At 40.7% G+C, this 17,529-nt stretch overlaps 1 protein-coding gene across 1 annotated transcript; it reads left to right on the top strand.

Moving 5' to 3' along the window:
- The first annotated feature begins 1,799 nt into the window (after window positions 1-1,799).
- LOC117476318 (inositol polyphosphate 5-phosphatase K) lies at window positions 1,800-16,656 on the top strand. Its single transcript, XM_034122752.1, is given in 14 exon segments — window positions 1,800-2,247; window positions 4,448-5,017; window positions 8,172-8,279; window positions 8,440-8,548; window positions 8,909-9,025; window positions 9,401-9,576; window positions 11,232-11,343; window positions 11,488-11,597; window positions 11,705-11,915; window positions 12,863-13,000; window positions 13,108-13,173; window positions 13,261-13,365; window positions 14,517-14,680; window positions 14,682-16,656. Coding segments are annotated over 13 exon segments (2,277 nt in total). The 5' UTR covers window positions 1,800-2,247; window positions 4,448-4,454; the 3' UTR covers window positions 14,980-16,656.
- Window positions 16,657-17,529: the final 873 nt, after the last annotated feature.

A 17,529-nucleotide genomic window follows, 5' to 3' on the forward strand; every position in this document is an offset into this window, starting at 1 on the left:
ATTATTCACTTTGTTCTTCTTTTTTTTTAAATAACTGATGGCTAAACTTAATTGTACTGTAGATACTAAGTGTTTTATTTGCCTTGAGACGTTATTCAGCAAGTACGCATGTATTATTTAAGACTCTTCTAATTTGTAATAGATAGCTTTGATATATGTTCGGCTTGGGCTTCAGACTTTACATTTATAATGGCTAACCTGTTAGAAATGTAGGACTATTAGTTTAAAAGAGGCGTTCAATGACAAGAAATTTAATTTGTAGGATCCAGTGTTTTATGAGCTTGACAAACACTAGAGACTATTTCACTTCTTCTTCTATCCTCTGCCTTTTGTGAGGCCCCTGATTATGGAGGTGCAATACTAAAATGGCTGGAATACTCCTTTTTAATACAACAATAACTCTTAATCTAACTATTATGTGAGGAATCTGTGTGTTTGTAGGTGCATCACATTCATCCGTTCCACTTCACACTTGGTTGCCGGGGCCCCAAGGGAGTGCAGTGCCAGATGTGGTGTTTTTTGGCCAGATGGTAAAATTATAACAACAAAATTGGCCTGAAACTTTTGGACCGTAAGTTTCAAAAATAAAATCTGTCCATCAAGTTGAATCTATCCGTGAAAGCCTCGCCTGAACCTATTGCCACCTAGATTTTCTTCTTTAAATCTTGAGCAATGGTCACCAGTTTTGATGCAGGACATCTTTTGACCAAACCAGGAAAAGTCATCGTTTCGTGTTTTTGATGTTCCTGACTGTTTTGCTAGCTGGCCCTTATAACCATAAACGTCATATATCCTATACGTTTTGCGCTACTGCAACCATTTTTATGAGACGAGTGTAGATACAGTATGTTGTCTGAGCGACTATGATCAATTCTGTGTCATTTTGTCAACACGTGGCGCTGTAGCAGCATCGTATAAATATAAAGGAAGGAATCTCTTTCTCCAGATGTGCACTCTATATGTATCACTGTCCCTGGCATTTTTCAAAAAGCGATGATCCAATCAACATGTTTAATGCTGATTACCCAAGGGAGTGCAGTGTTGAGTGCCAACTCGATTGGATAAATGGTTAATGGCAACTTGTCAAGCACTTCCGGGGTCCAAACAATAGGCTCAACTCAAAATGGGCACGGCCTCCAAACAGCCACCTCCTGAAGAGGCACTGCACTAGTAATCATAATTGCAACGGGCATTTTGACAAATTGCACAGTTCATGTGCTAAATAATGTTTACTTTACATTGTAACTTCCAAGGGAAATGTTCTGTTTCAAAACTGGAAAAAATAGCTCAAAATGTAAAGATGTAGCGGGGGAAAAGAGACAAAAAGATACATCTAGGTAAATAGGTCCAGTCTTTTACGGATAATTTCGCCTTGATGGTCATATTCTGTTTAAAATGTGATGGTATTTCAGTGTAAATATATTTTTTTATAAATCAGGAAAATATTAAGAAAAACTCAATGAAATAAAAAAAACACCACATCGAATCAAAAAATATATGTCTTTACAGAAATGTCCCTGTATAAACAGCAAGATCAAAAGTTTTAATTGCAGAATAAATTAATTGATTGCATACCAAAGATTGCACAGACTGAAATTTAGATATTGGCATGCTGATCAATTCCCCCCTCCAGTGACGCACTGGTGCCAGATTAATGCGTGCGTCAGTGAAAGGACAGATGTTCAATCATTTCTGGCCTGATGCCCTTTTTGGCAGCTGATTTTTGTTTTGCCTTTGATGCTCTGCCCGCCCCCTCAGGTGCCCTCATATTTTACCCAGAGTGCACAGAGCGAGGGAGGGAGAGAGAGATGGGTGGCAGAACGGCCGGTGTGCTGGAGGTGGATGACCGAGAAGTGCTCATCTGCTCCGGCCAGCTGTAGACGGTAGAGACAGTGATTAGTAGGATGAGTTATAACCAGCCGTCGTGTCGTTGTTTTATACATAAACATGAAACACACCGGAAACATCAACCGTGACCGCCTCCCCCTGTCCTGACAGCCGGAGTCCTTTGCACCGACACGGACAGGCTCGCTGCCCGCGGTACCGACGGGGAGCCTCGGTCCTGCAGGCGGGCTGCTGCTGGGTCCGGACCGAACATCTTCAAATCCAAAACCTTTTTATGTGACAGCCCTGTCGCGTTGATAGACGTGTGAAAAAACAAAGGAGACTGATGCTGATCCCCTCTGTGAAATCACCTTCGCGGTTCACCTTGGAAATAAGAAAGTAAAAAAGGAAAACGCATGAAAGGTAAGACTGAGGTTTTCATGAGGATGTTTTTATTGCAGCTGCGTGTGTGTGTTGATTTTGAATGAGAAATTGTGCTATGTGGTGTTTTCCATGAGTCCAGCCTGGTGTTATGAAGCTGTCATTCCCTTGACTTGCAGGATCATGGACTATGATGTGAAACTGGATCACTGTGTGAGGTGGCACTTCATCTATCAAAGTTTCTACTTTTAAAGTGAATTCATTATAACCCCTTCTGACCACCATTAGCCAGAGCTCTGTTTTCCAGGTTACTACTGTGGTCACATGAGATTCTCTGTTATACTCATTTGCATGTCATGAATGATTTACAGAGGTGTATAATTTCTGAGGGCACACACACAAAATGGTGGGAGTCTTCCTTCTCCTTGTGACCTACAGAGAGTGTTGACATTGTCTGATGTGCTCCGGTATCAGCAGCTCTGTGGTTGGTGAGCTGCTGTGGCGCGATGTACACTCCCATAGCATCCCATAATGAGCACCCAAAGTCTATTGCTCTGTAAAAGGGTCAGGAGGCTAATTAATGTTGCCAGGCAACAAGGATATAATCCAGGTCGGAGGTACAAAGTTATTTCCTCAGATCAGGGGTGGATAATAACTAAGTGCATTTAATTCACTATAATTATCTGACAGCTGTGGCAACCAGTTCCTTACAGATTCAAAATATAACATATAATCAATCATGATTTAATAAAGCAGTATATAAAGTGGTTAGAAATAGCCACACCTTAACCAGTTATAATTGAAATGCTTGCACATTATTGTACATTTTCATTTTAATCCAATGCCATCAATATGATGCTTATACGTGTTGTGTACTTTACCTTGAGAATACATAGAAGTATTCACATACTCACAGATTATTTATACGCTGATAATTATTCACACTTTTACTTTATTATTATATCCGAGCACTTCTTCTGTCACCGCCTCAGCCCGAGTGCTTACTCATGATAACGTCATCGGTGATGTCTGGGCAGCTTGATGTGGAGAGGACAGCTGCTCAATATGATGTGATACATTTACGTCACTTCCGCTCTGCTGTTACACCTGTTTCCCAATAACAACTCACTGATTGATGTTGAGGAGCTTTTTGCAAGCCACACTATCTAATTTGAATGTCAAATGTGTCTTTTCCTTACAACCCTTTGGAGAAGAATGTCTGTAATCAGCAGTGTCAAGTGACATCTAGTAGATTTTTGGAGGTACTTGTATTTGACAATTTAAATATAACCTTATACTCTACTACATCTCAGAGGCAAATATTGTACTTTTTTGTCCTTTACAGTTTCTCATACTTAATGTGTAACATGTTACTTTGCAGACTCAGATTATTGATAATAATCAACAAATCAACTCTGATCTATTAGCTTAAGATAAGACTTTATTCATCCCCAGTTGACAAAATCAACAAGCTACCCATCTGTATTTAAATAAGACCTTTACCAGCTGCAAAATCAATATGATAAACACATTAATGCATCAATCATTAATAATAATGGGCTATTCAGTATAATGAATGCTTTTACTTTTGGAACCTTAAAGGGGACCTATCATGCAAAATGCACTTTTGTACATCTTTTATACATGAATATGTGTCCCCGGTGTTCCAGGGAACTCACCAAGTGTCAGAAAACACAACCCTCTCTATTTTCCTCCATACCCAAATCTCTAAAAAAGGGGCTGCAACGGATCTGATAAAAACTGATCCAGATTTGAACACTTTCCTGTCAGGAAAGTGGCGCTACGGCTATTGGGCCAACTCCACCAATCAGGAGGAGACAGCCACGGCCATTGCCGTTCGAAAGCCCTGGAGACGCTGTAGTACATATGCCAGGCCAGTAGATGGTGCTGTTCTCACAGAATCTGCCCTTGCAAAAACAGAGCTAGAAATTGTCAAATTGAGCAAAATGAGGCATGGCTAAAATGCATGATCTGTTTGGTATTTTGAAAAAAAAAAAGTATAAATATGCCTTATATAGGTATGGTCCTACACTATATTATTCAAATATAGCGTGATAGGTCCACTTTAAGTAAATCTTGATGCCCTTTTCTTTGTAACATTTTGAATGCAGGACTTTTACTTGTAATTTCTGTTCTGTAGTATTGCTACTTTTACTTAATTGTAAAATCTGAGTTCTTCTTCCACCTCTTGTTATAATTATTCTCATACTTCCTGTTGCAGGTTGATCATGCAGCAGCAACCAATCAGCACCGACCATTTTGGGCCCAACATGCAGCCTGGACCCTGTGCGTTGATCGGATTCGGTCCTGGTTTACCTCCACAGCTCACAACCCAGGAACCAATGCTGTTCAGCCAATCAGAGGAGCCCAAGAAACAGTCTTCATTGAGCCCCATGCAGGCTGTCAGAGTGACTAACGAAATGCAGTCAGGGTACCCAAAGTCTGGGTCCACTGCACTGATGAGCATAAGCCGGCCGAGACCCACCGCTTTGGGAACAAAACCTGCTTATAAGTCTCCCAGAATCTTAGAGGACCTCTCCAAGGAAATAGATTTGATCCCAGTTTGTATCCCAGGACCTCAGAGTGCCAACCACACGTCGCATTCGCAGACTGAGGCCTCCCTCTGCCGCCTCAGTCCTCAGAGCCCCCGCAGCCCTCAGCCTTTCACCAGCCAGCCTTACCTGAGCTCCTCCAACACCCTCAGCCCTCAGCCACAGAGAACCCCCTCACCTGGGGGCTCCTCACCGAGCCAAGAGCAGCCCAAGAAGCCAGGAGAGAACAATGACTTCAGGTAGACATTTCTTCATCCAGTGGTTAGAAAGGATTGAGTACTGTGAATGTTCCCTGTTGTGTCTAAATGCAGCTGCAGTCAGCGGCTGGAAGGAAACTGATGTGTCCCAGACCATGTCACATGCATCAATGCTGCCAAGAGCTTTGTGAACCTGACAGAGTGACACGGCCACATTTTATTGGCAGGCTTCCCAGAGGCATATTTTAGTTGTGATGCCCGCTCACTCACATGCCCCTTTCACACCAACGCGGTTCTCGTTCTAGCTCCGTGCTAGTGCTCTTCTGGTTCGGAATTGGTTTTTCTTTTGAGCCCCCCGTTTTGTTCACACCGCCCAGAGCCCGACTGGTACTGCCGCTGCTGCGTCATGACGTCACCGTTTACGTCGCTGATTTTCTCCCCAACGGCGCTCACAACAACAACAATGGGGGACTGCGTCGGGTCGATGATCGTGTTACTTTTAATCATACGAAGCCAGATTAAATTAAATAACGACTTCTCCAACCTTATACTTTTCTCCAGAGTGCCGTGGTTCATTGTTTATTAATGTGTTTCAGCGGCATTTACCGACCGCTCCAGTGCTGCTCTTCCACCGGAGTTTATTCTCCCGTTAACTCACACGGCAGCGGCCGCTGTAAAGTATTCACTGTCACTTTGCTCAGTGCTACTGCTTGTTACAACTTTTATATGCCGTACTCGCCATAAACTGTTAGCTCAGGTTAATCTCGCCCCCTCCGACGTAAGCGTGACGTATGCGGTCCTTGCTTCTAGACTGACCATTTTTTGATGCTTAGAGCCGGCTCCGCTGCGGTGTGAACAGGAAAAACCGGTGCTTATCAGGCTCTAGCTCCGAACCGGCCCTGGAACCGCGTTGGTGTGAAAGGGGCAACAGTGGCTGCCTGTGTAAACTCAGCTTAGATTTAGTATTCAGATTCAGCCAGTCATTCTGTCTCAAAACATGTATCATTATATAGAAATACACAAGTACATTACATTCAAGTGCATGTTAGCAGTTATTAGGGATGTAAGTAGGGAGAGTTTTTACTTGAATAGACAGAATGTCAAGATTTGAGAGTTTTCTGCTGAAAAGCATATCTATGATTTATGTTGTGTGTTTGTTAACAAACAAGGACAAAACAAGAACATTTTATAAAGTAAAAAAATTAGGCCAAAATTAGGCCATTCTTGACAATAAATGTTGTTCTAGAGCCAACACTCAGATCTAAATATCAAAGTGTCCTTGAATCAGAATCAGAAACAGGTTTATTGCCAGGTAGGTTTGCACATACTAGGAATTTGACTTGATGTCATGGTGCATACATAAAATATAAAAAACAAGAAATCTAATATAAAACAAAATCTTTTACACTGTAATATAATATAGTTAAATAGCAATAAAAATACAAATAAAGCAGTAATTTACATGGAAATAGAATGCTATGAATGAATTTTAGAATATAAACTATGAAATGTGAAATAAGAATATGTGCAGTAAGGAGTATGAACATTGTGTGCATTAATGTAATGCATATAGTCTATGATGTGGCAGAGGTAAAGTGTCAGCGGGGGGGGCCGGGCCTTGTTTAAGAGGCCGGTAGCGGAGGGGAAGAAACTGTTCAGGTGGCGAGAGGTATTGGTCCTGATGGAGCGCAGCCTCCTGCCAGAGGGGAGGGGGGTGAACAGTTTGTGTCCAGGGTGGGAGGGGTCGGCCACTATCTTCCCTGCCCGCCTCAGGGTCCTGGATGCATGCAGGTCGTGGAGGGATGGCAGATTGCAGCCGATCACCTTCTCTGCAGAGCGGATGACACGCTGCAGCCTGCCCTTATCCTTGGCTGTGGCTGCAGCGTACCAGATGGTGATGGAGGAGGTGAGGATGGACTCTAAGATGGAGGTGTAGAAGTTCACCATCATCGTCTTTGGCAGGTTGAATTTCTTCAGCTGCCTCAGGAAGAACATCCTCTGCTGTGCTTTTTTGATGAGGGAGCAGATGTTCTGCTCCCATTTGAGGTCCTGGGCGATGATGGTGCCCAGGAAGCGGAAAGACTTCACAGCAGTTACTGGGAAGTCACACAGAGTGATGGGGGCGGGAATGCACCAACAGGGAGAGTTTTTACAGTTTTTAAAGCAGCCTGTATTCAGAAATAAAACATGATGATAACATTGATGAAAACTAATAATAATAACAAAAACAACAACAAAAATTAAGATAATTATACACCTTTTCATGTGTCAGTTTTTAAACCAAGGCCACACAATATTTCACAAGATATAAATGCATGAAATACAACGCTAAAAACATTTGAGAGTAAGAAGGGTACATTTTGCCTCTGATAGTTTCAGTCTAAAACTAATTTCCTTTTACTGTACAATACATTAACTTTCGTGTTATAGACTACTGAAATCAATGGAAAAAATCTTAGATGTTATATGCCTTTGAACATTTTATTTAGGTAAAACATCCCAAAACACCAATGTTGTCCTTTAAGAAAATCCTGTTTAAAATAACTATATATATATATATTTAGCTTGCACTGTTTTCATGTGACTGCAGAAATCATAAATCTGGATAGAGAGCAGCACAATTTAAGGCCTGATTTAAGGATAATATAGTTGATTAATTGTTTAGCGAATCAGAAGAAAATAAACTGGCAACTATTTGAATACTAATTAAACGTTTGAGTCATACTTCAAGTGAATATGCCAGATATTAAATGTCACAGTGTGTTGCTTTTCTTCTACAATAATTAACTGAATCTGTGCGGGATTTGAACTTTAGACATTAGTAGACACCACCAGGTATTTTGGGAACCTGTGTTTGACATTTTTCATAATTTGTTGACATTTTAAAATCAATTAATATAAATGTCAGTACTACCCTAGTGAGATGTTTGTTTATTTGATAAAAAAGTGTTGCTGGTGTTGCTATTTCCATCTCTTTCTCTTTTCGAACACACACGCATACACACACACCTTAGTCATCTTCAAGGTACAAGGGGTGCTTAATTGTGCGTATCTTTTTTCTAAATACAGCAACACCGATGAAAGCTTTTTCTCTGAGGATTATAGCACAGATGATGTCCTCTTACACCCTACATTATATAATATATATAGTACTTGGATCTAATGCGGCATTTCCCATGCTTCTATCCTCTGAAAGGGTGTACATCGTCACGTGGAATGTGGGGTCAGCTGTCCCGCCAGATGACATCACTTCTCTGTTCGGACCAAATGTTTCAGATGGGAGCGTTGACATGTTTATCATCGGGTAAGCAAGTTTATCCGACAGGCTCAGCGCTGCCAGAGAGACAGCCTGTGCCCACTCAGTTATCTGTGTTCATCTTGATGTGCCCATCACTCTCCTTTTGATTATTGCTGTTGTATTCCACTTGTTAATGACATTTCTCTACTTTTCTGGCACCGCACAGATTCCAGGAAGTCAACTCCATGATAAACAAGCGGCTAAAGGAGGCTCTTTTTTCAGACCAGTGGAGTGAGCGTTGCATGGATACACTCAGTCCTTTTGGATATGTTTTGGTCAGTAAATCTGCTCATAATAAGACAAGATAATCCTTTATTAGTCCCACAGTGCGGACATTTGTAATAACAGCAGCAAAGTGGACAGTGCAACAGGAGGCATCAGTCAAAAAAATCTAGATACAATTAATAAAAAACAGTATAGATATAATAGATAAGTAAACGGTAAATATTCAAAATAAGAAAGTGAATCAACTTAATGCTTGAATTCACATGACTTCACCTATGAAATACTGATATTACACAGAATATTGTTATTGATATATGAGTTAAACTGTATATATTTTTTAACTCTTATCCTCTTTTGACCATTATAAAATCCAGTTCACCGTATTGATATATTATTTTTCATCCGTTTAGGTGGCGTCCCAGCGTATGCAGGGAGTGCTGCTGCTGGTTTTTTCCAAATGGTGCCATCTTCCCTTCCTCAGAGGTGTTCAGACAGAGAGTACGCGCACAGGTCTTGGGGGATATTGGGTACGTGCTTCAAAGGGCGCTGCTCTGAATTCTGAGATTTATTACATTGAAACGTTGGTGGTGGTGGGTTTCTATCAAAGGGGGGGTAGGATGTTAAAAGGTGGTGTGTGTGGTCCCTCCTCTGCGTGGATGCATGCGTGACCTTCCTGTGTGTTGATGTCAGCATCACCCCTGCGTGCTGCAGTCTCCTTCTCTTTGAGGTCAGTGCAGCAGCAGCAGGCTGTCTGGCTGTCTGGTGCTTTGATTCAGGGGCAGAAAAACATCCTGACTTTGTCCCTGAACACAGATACAATCCAGGGAAGAATAAAAATGTAACACATAAGGGATCCATTTCTCATTGTGTCCTCTCTCTGCCCTTTTTTTCCTCCCTCTAAGGGGAATAAAGGGGGCGTCAGTGCGAGGATGACGATGTTCGGCCACCCGGTGTGCTTCCTCAACTGTCACCTGCCCGCTCACATGAGGAACCTGGAGCAGCGCATGGAGGACTTTGAAAGCATCCTGCAGCAGCAGCAGTTTGAAGGAGGCACCGCCACGGGGGTGCTGGACCACGAGTGGGTGACATTTGAGTTTAATGAATGTAGCTCAAGATTGATTATCCATAAAACAAATGTGCACGTTCATTCACAAAATAGATTTATCTGCACCAAATTTGCTCACCAATAATAAATACATATTCGGGGCGGCATATTACATGATAGAGCAGGGGTGGGGAACCTTTTTCCTCTCAAGGGCCATTTACATTTTTACAACATCCTCCGAGGGCCATACAAATTATTGAACTCCACCTCTGCTTAAAAAAACTAAAATCACAGCCCATTCATTTCGCCTTTCTTTCATGCTGTGCAAAGAAATCCAGATATCTTACCATGACTCGCGCATGCATGCACGTGCACAGTTGTGGCATGACCACCAAAACAGAAAGATATGGACACAAGATGTGTGCAAATGTATTTAGTTTCCTATCCATGTGAACTTGATTTAAGTGGGGGATGGACCTAACCTCCTCTAGGGGGGTCCGGGTGCTACTCCCCCAGGAAGATTTTTTTTTAAATGTTGAAGTTAAAAGCATCAATCTGGTGCAATTTGAGAGCCAAATTAAGAGATCTATGGATACATCTCTCAACACCCATATGAAACAGAACTGTAAGCAGATTTTCTTTTTCTTTATGGATATTTTACAAATCACTCTCCTTTCAAACTGTATTCTTGTTTATTAGTAACAACTTTTTTTTACTGTCATAGGCTATAGTATTTTATACCTGTTTTTCATTTATTCTCTTATTTTTTTATAACTATAATGATCATATAAACGTGTGCCTTTACCTCACTGAGCTGAGGTTATCTGAACCTCTCAGTCTGTCAGGAGAGAGCTCTCTTCCACCTGGTTGTAGAAAAAGCTCCTTATATTCGTTAGCATATAGCTAACCAGATGCTAACAATCCCCGGTACCGCTCTCTCTCTCTCGCTCAAACAAAATGCGCTCGTGCCACACACACACACACACACACACACACACACACACACACACACACACACACACACACACACACACACACACACACACACACACACACACACACACACACACACACACATACTGTAATGTATCCTATTCTTTTCTATGGCGTGATTGACTGTATGATCAGTATGTCAGATGAACAGATCGCCACTGGGCTTACAACTACAGCCACGCAAAAACTGTGGCATGTGTAGAGCTCCTTATGTGCCGGAGCACTTCAAAAGCACTGCTCTCCGTCAGCACTACACCCCTGTCAGACGAGACACATACCACGAAACGACACGTTAGGCTTGTGTTGTGTTCAAGGAACCTGACCTTGGCCAGGAAAAACAGTCACTCGCTTGTTTAATTATTTTGCGGTCTAGATTTCTTTAATTATTTATTTTTTTGCGTGTGTTTATAAATTACCTCGAGGGCCGTATCAAATGGTCTTGCGCACCATATACGGCCCGGAGGCCGGAGGTTCCCCACCCCTGATGGAGCTTTAAAGTCTCATTATTTGACCTTGAATGTGTCTTTGGTTTCAAGTTAGACCATTTATTTGACAAACAATGCTACAGCTTTCTTGGGATAGCATCTAATATAAAATCAATTAGATATTCAATTGAACCTTTACATTTTCCTTTTAGAGTAAAATAAACAACTGCTGAAATGAAAATGTATTTTCTGTGTTTTTTCTGTCCCCAGTGTCGTTTTTTGGTTTGGGGATTTAAATTTCCGTATTGAGGACTATGACATCCATGTGGTGAAATGTGCCATCGAGAGCAGTAAACTTCCTCTTCTGTTGGAGCGAGATCAGGTGAGGCATTGTAAAATATTTCGCCCCACACATATGAATTATTTTAGAAGGCTTTACACCACCTGTTTGTCTCTAAATAACCAATGACAACCAACAGAGGGCACTGCTCTGCTCTGATTCTCCCCTCATTTGTCTTCTCTACAGCTAAACATGGCTAAAAACACAGAGTCTGTCCTTGAAGGCTTCCTTGAGGGACCTTTACATTTCCCTCCTACTTATAAGTTTGATGTGGGCACTCACACGTACGACACCAGGTTGGTCCAGTCGCCAAACTTACTCCATACATTTTATTTTCTATAAGCAGTGTCCTGTAAAAACTCCACTCTGACATTCAGCCCCTCTTTGACTCTTATTTTTTCAGTGCGAAGAAGAGGAAACCGGCCTGGACAGATCGCATCCTCTGGCGCACTCGTCGCACCGGCTCCCCAGTTCCTACCCACAATGCAGCACTGCAGCGGGGTCTGACCTCCTGGCTGGGTGGAGCGACTAAAGTGACACAGCATGTGTACCGAAGTCACATGGGCTACACCATCAGCGACCACAAGCCTGTTTCTGCTGTGTTTTCACTGCATGTAAGACGATATTCCCTCAAATGTTATCTTATCTTAAATACAGCAATACAAATGCATTAATGATATCTTTGTATAGCTTATTTTTATACCTTTTCCCAATCTTAACATGACTTCAAATCCATCAATGCTCTTTTCAAAGCCACCATTGTCAAAGCCAGTAATTTTACCTCGCTGTGTGTGTGTGTGTGTGTGTGTGTGTGTGTGTGTGTGTGTGTGTGTGTGTGTGTGTGTGTGTGTGTGTGTGTGTGTGTGTGTGTGTGTGTGTGTGTGTGTGTGTGTGTGTGTGTGTGTGTGTGTGTGTGTGTGTGTGTGTGTGTGTGTGTGTGTGTGTGTGGTGTGTGTGTGTGTGTGTGTGTGTGTGTGTGTGTGTGTGTGTGTGTGTGTGTGTGTGTGTGTGTGTGTGTGTGTGTGTGTGTGTGTGTGTGTGTGTGTGGTGTGTGTGTGTGTGTGTGTGTGTGTGTGTGTGTGTGTGTGTGTGTGGTGTGTGTGTGTGTGTGTGTGTGTGTGTGTGTGTGTGTGTGTGTGTGTGTGTGTGTGTGTGGTGTGTGTGTGTGTGTGTGTGTGTGTGTGTGTGTGTGTGTGTGTGTGTGTGTGTGTGTGGTGTGTGTGGTGTGTGTGTGTGTGTGTGTGTGTGTGTGTGTGTGTGTGTGTGTGTGGGTGCTGTGTGTGTGTGTGTGTGTGTGTGTGTGTGTGTGTGTGTGTGTGTGTGTGTGTAAACCTGTTTCAAACACTAAAGTCAACAATAATATACAAATAATTAAACAATTCTCAATATAGATTAAACTTAAACTGATATGGTTACTTCAATGCTACTGGTTCTGCTGTCTATTTCTTCAAACTTGGGGCGTGCCAACATTCATTCACTTACTGAGGATGAGTAACTAATTCGACCCCACTTCAAAACAACCCAAACTGTCCCTTTAACGTCTATGTTCTCGTTCTCCTAGTTCCCATTCAAGGTGGATATGCCCCTGGTGGAGCTGCAGGTAAACAAGGAGTGGTGTAAAGTCTCAGAAGCTACAGTTCGATTCACAGTTGCATCGACTTATCAGCGCAGCTCGTGGGACTGGGTAGCAATATACAAGGTAACACGCAGTTTGATTTTGGTCAAAAGCTCATGAAAAAAAATCTATTTTTATTTAATGCCCAGTTTCAGCATTTGAAATGATGCCCATTTGTTATTCTGCAACAGGTTGGATTCAGACATCACAAAGATTACCAGGCATACATATGGGCCAAGGGAGAGCATGCAACACAGGTTTGTGTCAGACACTCAAATGCCATTTACTTTGAGCTGCAGCTGAATTTAAATTGTAACTGTATTTCTGTTCTTTTTGTTCCCCAGGTGACATTTTCAGATGAGGATCTGCCGAGAGATGATGGTGAATACATCCTGGGCTACTACAGTAACAACATGAACAGCATTGTTGGACTGTCAATGCCAATTCAGGTAACAAAAGTCAGAGGACAAAAGGTTAGCCACTCACGGCTTGGTATGATGTGTTTATGAATGAATATGCCCATATAGAGTATAAGGCCATAAGTATGTGTACTCCCAGGCACGCAGCCATGTTACTGTGCTTATGTTAAATCCACACTTTGAGAACATTTTTCCATAAGTCTTTAGCCCAGGGTGCAGAGAAAAGAGTATTAGTGAAGTGGGACACTGATAGGCCGATTCACAATCTTTGTTCTAGTTTATCATTAATATTGTTCTTTCCACACAAACTGGATAAACCAGTGTGCCTGAATGCATCATCCTGTTTAAACAGGACAGGACCTTCTCAAAACTCCAACAAAGTTAATCAATGGACACAAAATAATTCAGCAACTAGATTGACAAATGTATTGTTTTCAATCATTTCATTTAATAATAATATATTTATTTTCCTAAAACGCTTATATTACATTTTCCCTTCTCAAAACGAAGTTACAATTGGGATCCCTTAGCAATCAAAGAACATAAACACATAAAAACAAAGCACTAAAAGAATACAATTATGCAAACCACATCAAAGTTCTTAAAACGGCAAACCCATGAACCAAAACTAACTCGAATCAGTTCAAATACAATTACAAGTATGTTATGTAATATAAGCTTGGATTAAAATGACCCAGCATGATACTTTCCTGTACTTTAGTATTTCTGCTTATATATGTTTTTATTACATATAAGGAAATAATGTACCTCTTACTGCTTTATCTAACATCCATTGCTACTTGTTGCAAATAAATATTGTTTATTGATTTTTGTATGTGCTATGTGTACAAAATGTGATGTATTGCTATAGAATAACAGTACATTAAGTAAATTAGCTACACCTAAACGATGTAAAACATTAAAATGTGGCTCCAAAATGAAAAACAAATGATTCAATAACACTGAAAGGGCATACAATTAGTACTTCATAAGATCTGTTTTCTGTACTTTGAATTCAATAAAAGTTTGAATTAAGTAATTTTACTTATAGTAGAGTATTTTTATAATGCAGGGTTTTTTTCTTTTACTTAGGAAATTATATGTAGATGTGTGCCCACATACTTCAGGGCTATATTCCATTACTGCAACCTATTGAATGCCCTTATCCCTTACCTGCACAGATCAGGATCCCCATCCACAGCCCCACCGCGCGTCGCTCCAGCAGCTCGGAGGTCAGCTCAGAAGACGACAGCACTCTGGTCCTGCTGGCTCCGTGCTCCCGCAGCCCCAGCCCCAAAAACGGCAAACACCACCACCGCCATCGCCGCAGCCGAAGCCCCGCCCCCCCCTGCTCTCTCCTCCAACCCCCTCCCCTCCCTGCAGGGCCTCAGCCTCTGTCCTCGCTCCAAAGAAGGACAGACTCTCTCCCCCTCATCTGCTGCTAAGAAGGAGCGACTGGTCTCGCCCGACACTGTGTTGTCCCCCACCATCAGCCCGCTCACCCCCCGCAGCCCGGTGTCTCCGGGCAGGGGGGTGACTGCACCCGAGGCTCTGATCGCTGCCATCCTAGGTGAACACAGACCAGCTCAGGTTAGCCCCACAGGGGTCAAACACATAGGAAAGACAGGGAAAACAGACACATAGAATATGAACATCTATTTTTAAAGGGATACTTCACACAAAGAAAGGCCATTTGTGTATCAATATTTCACCCTATGTTATTTTGAATTATTAAAGACAATGTTTCGCTTCCATGCCTTTACATTAACCTCAAAAACATTTTTTAAAGTCATGAAGGAACTAATAAATAAAACACAGCAAAACTATATCAACATTTCCGTTGACAAAAACACTTAAACAACTTGTGCAGTATAATCTAATTATTATTTATCCTGTATGATCACTACTTCCCAAGCGCATGCATTTTAACTAAACCTTATTATTTAAAAGACTCTAGACACGAACGGATAAAAAGCTGTTTATAGAGGAAGCTTTTAAATAGTAAGGTTTGAGCGAAAATGCATGTTTGCATGAATTGAGTCAGAGTTTGTAAAGATATTTCTTTTTCATATAGTTTTGCATACCTCTTATTCACTTAAATTCATTGAGAATTTTCTCAGTTATAAGATTCTTGGTTCCTCGTGGAGGCATGAGAGAAAAACAAAGTTTTATTCAAGAACCCAAAGTAACACATTGTTAGTTATTTATGTACAAATGGTCATTTTTTTGGGAAAGTATTCCTTTAAAAGGAGGTGATGTACAAAGAAAACAACGGCAATATTCATGCATTCAGGGTCCGATCATATCCCACAAAGTGGCAGTGCTCGTAGAAGCAGCACATTCGGTGACTCCTAATGTAGTTTGCAAACATTCCCGTTGTAGCACTGCAGTACTCTGTCTCTGAATCTACCATCACCTCATACACTATGTGTATCCTGGAGTCAAAGATGTGTCCTGACTCCTCAAGACAAGTGCTTTTATTTATAGATTCATAAGCTATATCATAGGTTAACAAACATATTGAATGTGAAACCAAAGTCAGAGTAAACCTGTGATGAATGTGACCGGTTGTTAATTACAGCAATACGATTTGGGGCTGCAACTAGATATTATTTTTTATTGTTTGTTAATTTGTAGATTATTTTCTTGATCAATCAAATAGTTGTTTAATCTATTAAATGTCCGAAAACAGTGAAAAACGTTAATGAGTGTTTTCCAAAGCCCAAGATGACGTCTTAAAATGTCTTATTCTGTCCGCAACTCATAGAGTAAACAAACCGGAATTATCTTTCCTTAGAAATCTTCTAAAACCAAATAATTGATTATCATAATAGTTGGCATTTCATTTAATCTTTGCAGCTCTAATATGGATCCATGTAAACAGTCCTTTATGAAAATAAGGACCCTTGACCAGAAGCATAGATGGTATCATAGTTCACATCAGTGTGTGATTGTGTGTGTGTATGTGAGAGAGAGACTTTGTGCAGACCTGTGTGTTCAAAACAGAAATGTGTGAAACATGCATTTTTTTTGGACCAGATGTTTTAAACTTTTAACTCTGTAGTTCTTGGTCTGTATTCTTGACATTTTAAAAGTAAACTAAAAAGGAGCATTTTACGTCCTCAGAGTAATGAAATGTAAACGTGTCCTTGTGACTTGAACAGTAATCTTAGATCAATGCTCTTTTTCCTCGCAGCCTTGTGAATACAGCCCCTGTTCTACGGAGTCAGTGAGTGGGTGTACTCATTTGTTTGTTTTGCTTAATGGAAATGACATTTAATTGTGTGAGTGTGCAAATAAAACCAGAACAAAAAGAGTAAACTGAGCCAATACTGTTTATTGGACAAATACTCCAACAAGATGTGTATTTGTGTTTAAACATGGACTCAGTGTATTGACTTTAAGACCTTTGAGTTAATCTCTGCTAATCAGCTTAACCTTTAAACCTTATTCAAATTATTTACCTCTATTTATTTATTTATGTATAGTAACTTTGCTTTTAAGTCATCTCTTTGTCCCAAATACATTTTTATAAGCCAATACGATACAATGTTTAAAACACTTTAACAGCTAAACTATTTCAACATTTCCGTTGACAAAAATACTCAAACAACTTGTGCAGTATAATCTAATTCTTATTTATCCTGTATGATCATTTACTTCCCAAGCACATGCATTTGAACTAAAACCTTATTATCTAATACACTTTAGACGCGCACGGATAAAAAGCTGTTTATAGAGGAAGCTTTTAAATAGTAAGGTTTGAGCTAAAATGCACATGTTTGCATGAATTGAGTCAGATTATAGTTTGGTAGTATTTAAATTCATCCCTTATTCACTTCAATTAATTGGGACTTTTCTCAGTTATAAGATTATTGGTTCCTCATGGAGGCATGTTAGAAAAACAAAGTTTTTTTCAAGAAGGTAACACAGTAGTTATTTATTTACAAATGGTCATGTTTTGTAGGGAAAGTATTTATTTAAAAGGAGGTTATGTACAAAGAAAACAACGGCAATATAATTCTTATTTATCCTGTATGATCATTAGGCTACTTCCCAAGCACATGCATTTGAACTAAAACCTTATTATTTAATACACTTTAGACGAGCACGGATAAAAAGCTGTTTATAGAGGAAGCTTTTAAGGTTTGAGCGAAAATGCATATGTTTGCATTAATTGAGTCGGATATAGTT

This window comes from Trematomus bernacchii, unplaced genomic scaffold (genome assembly GCF_902827165.1).
Source record: "Trematomus bernacchii unplaced genomic scaffold, fTreBer1.1, whole genome shotgun sequence".
Classification (NCBI taxonomy): domain Eukaryota; kingdom Metazoa; phylum Chordata; class Actinopteri; order Perciformes; family Nototheniidae; genus Trematomus; species Trematomus bernacchii.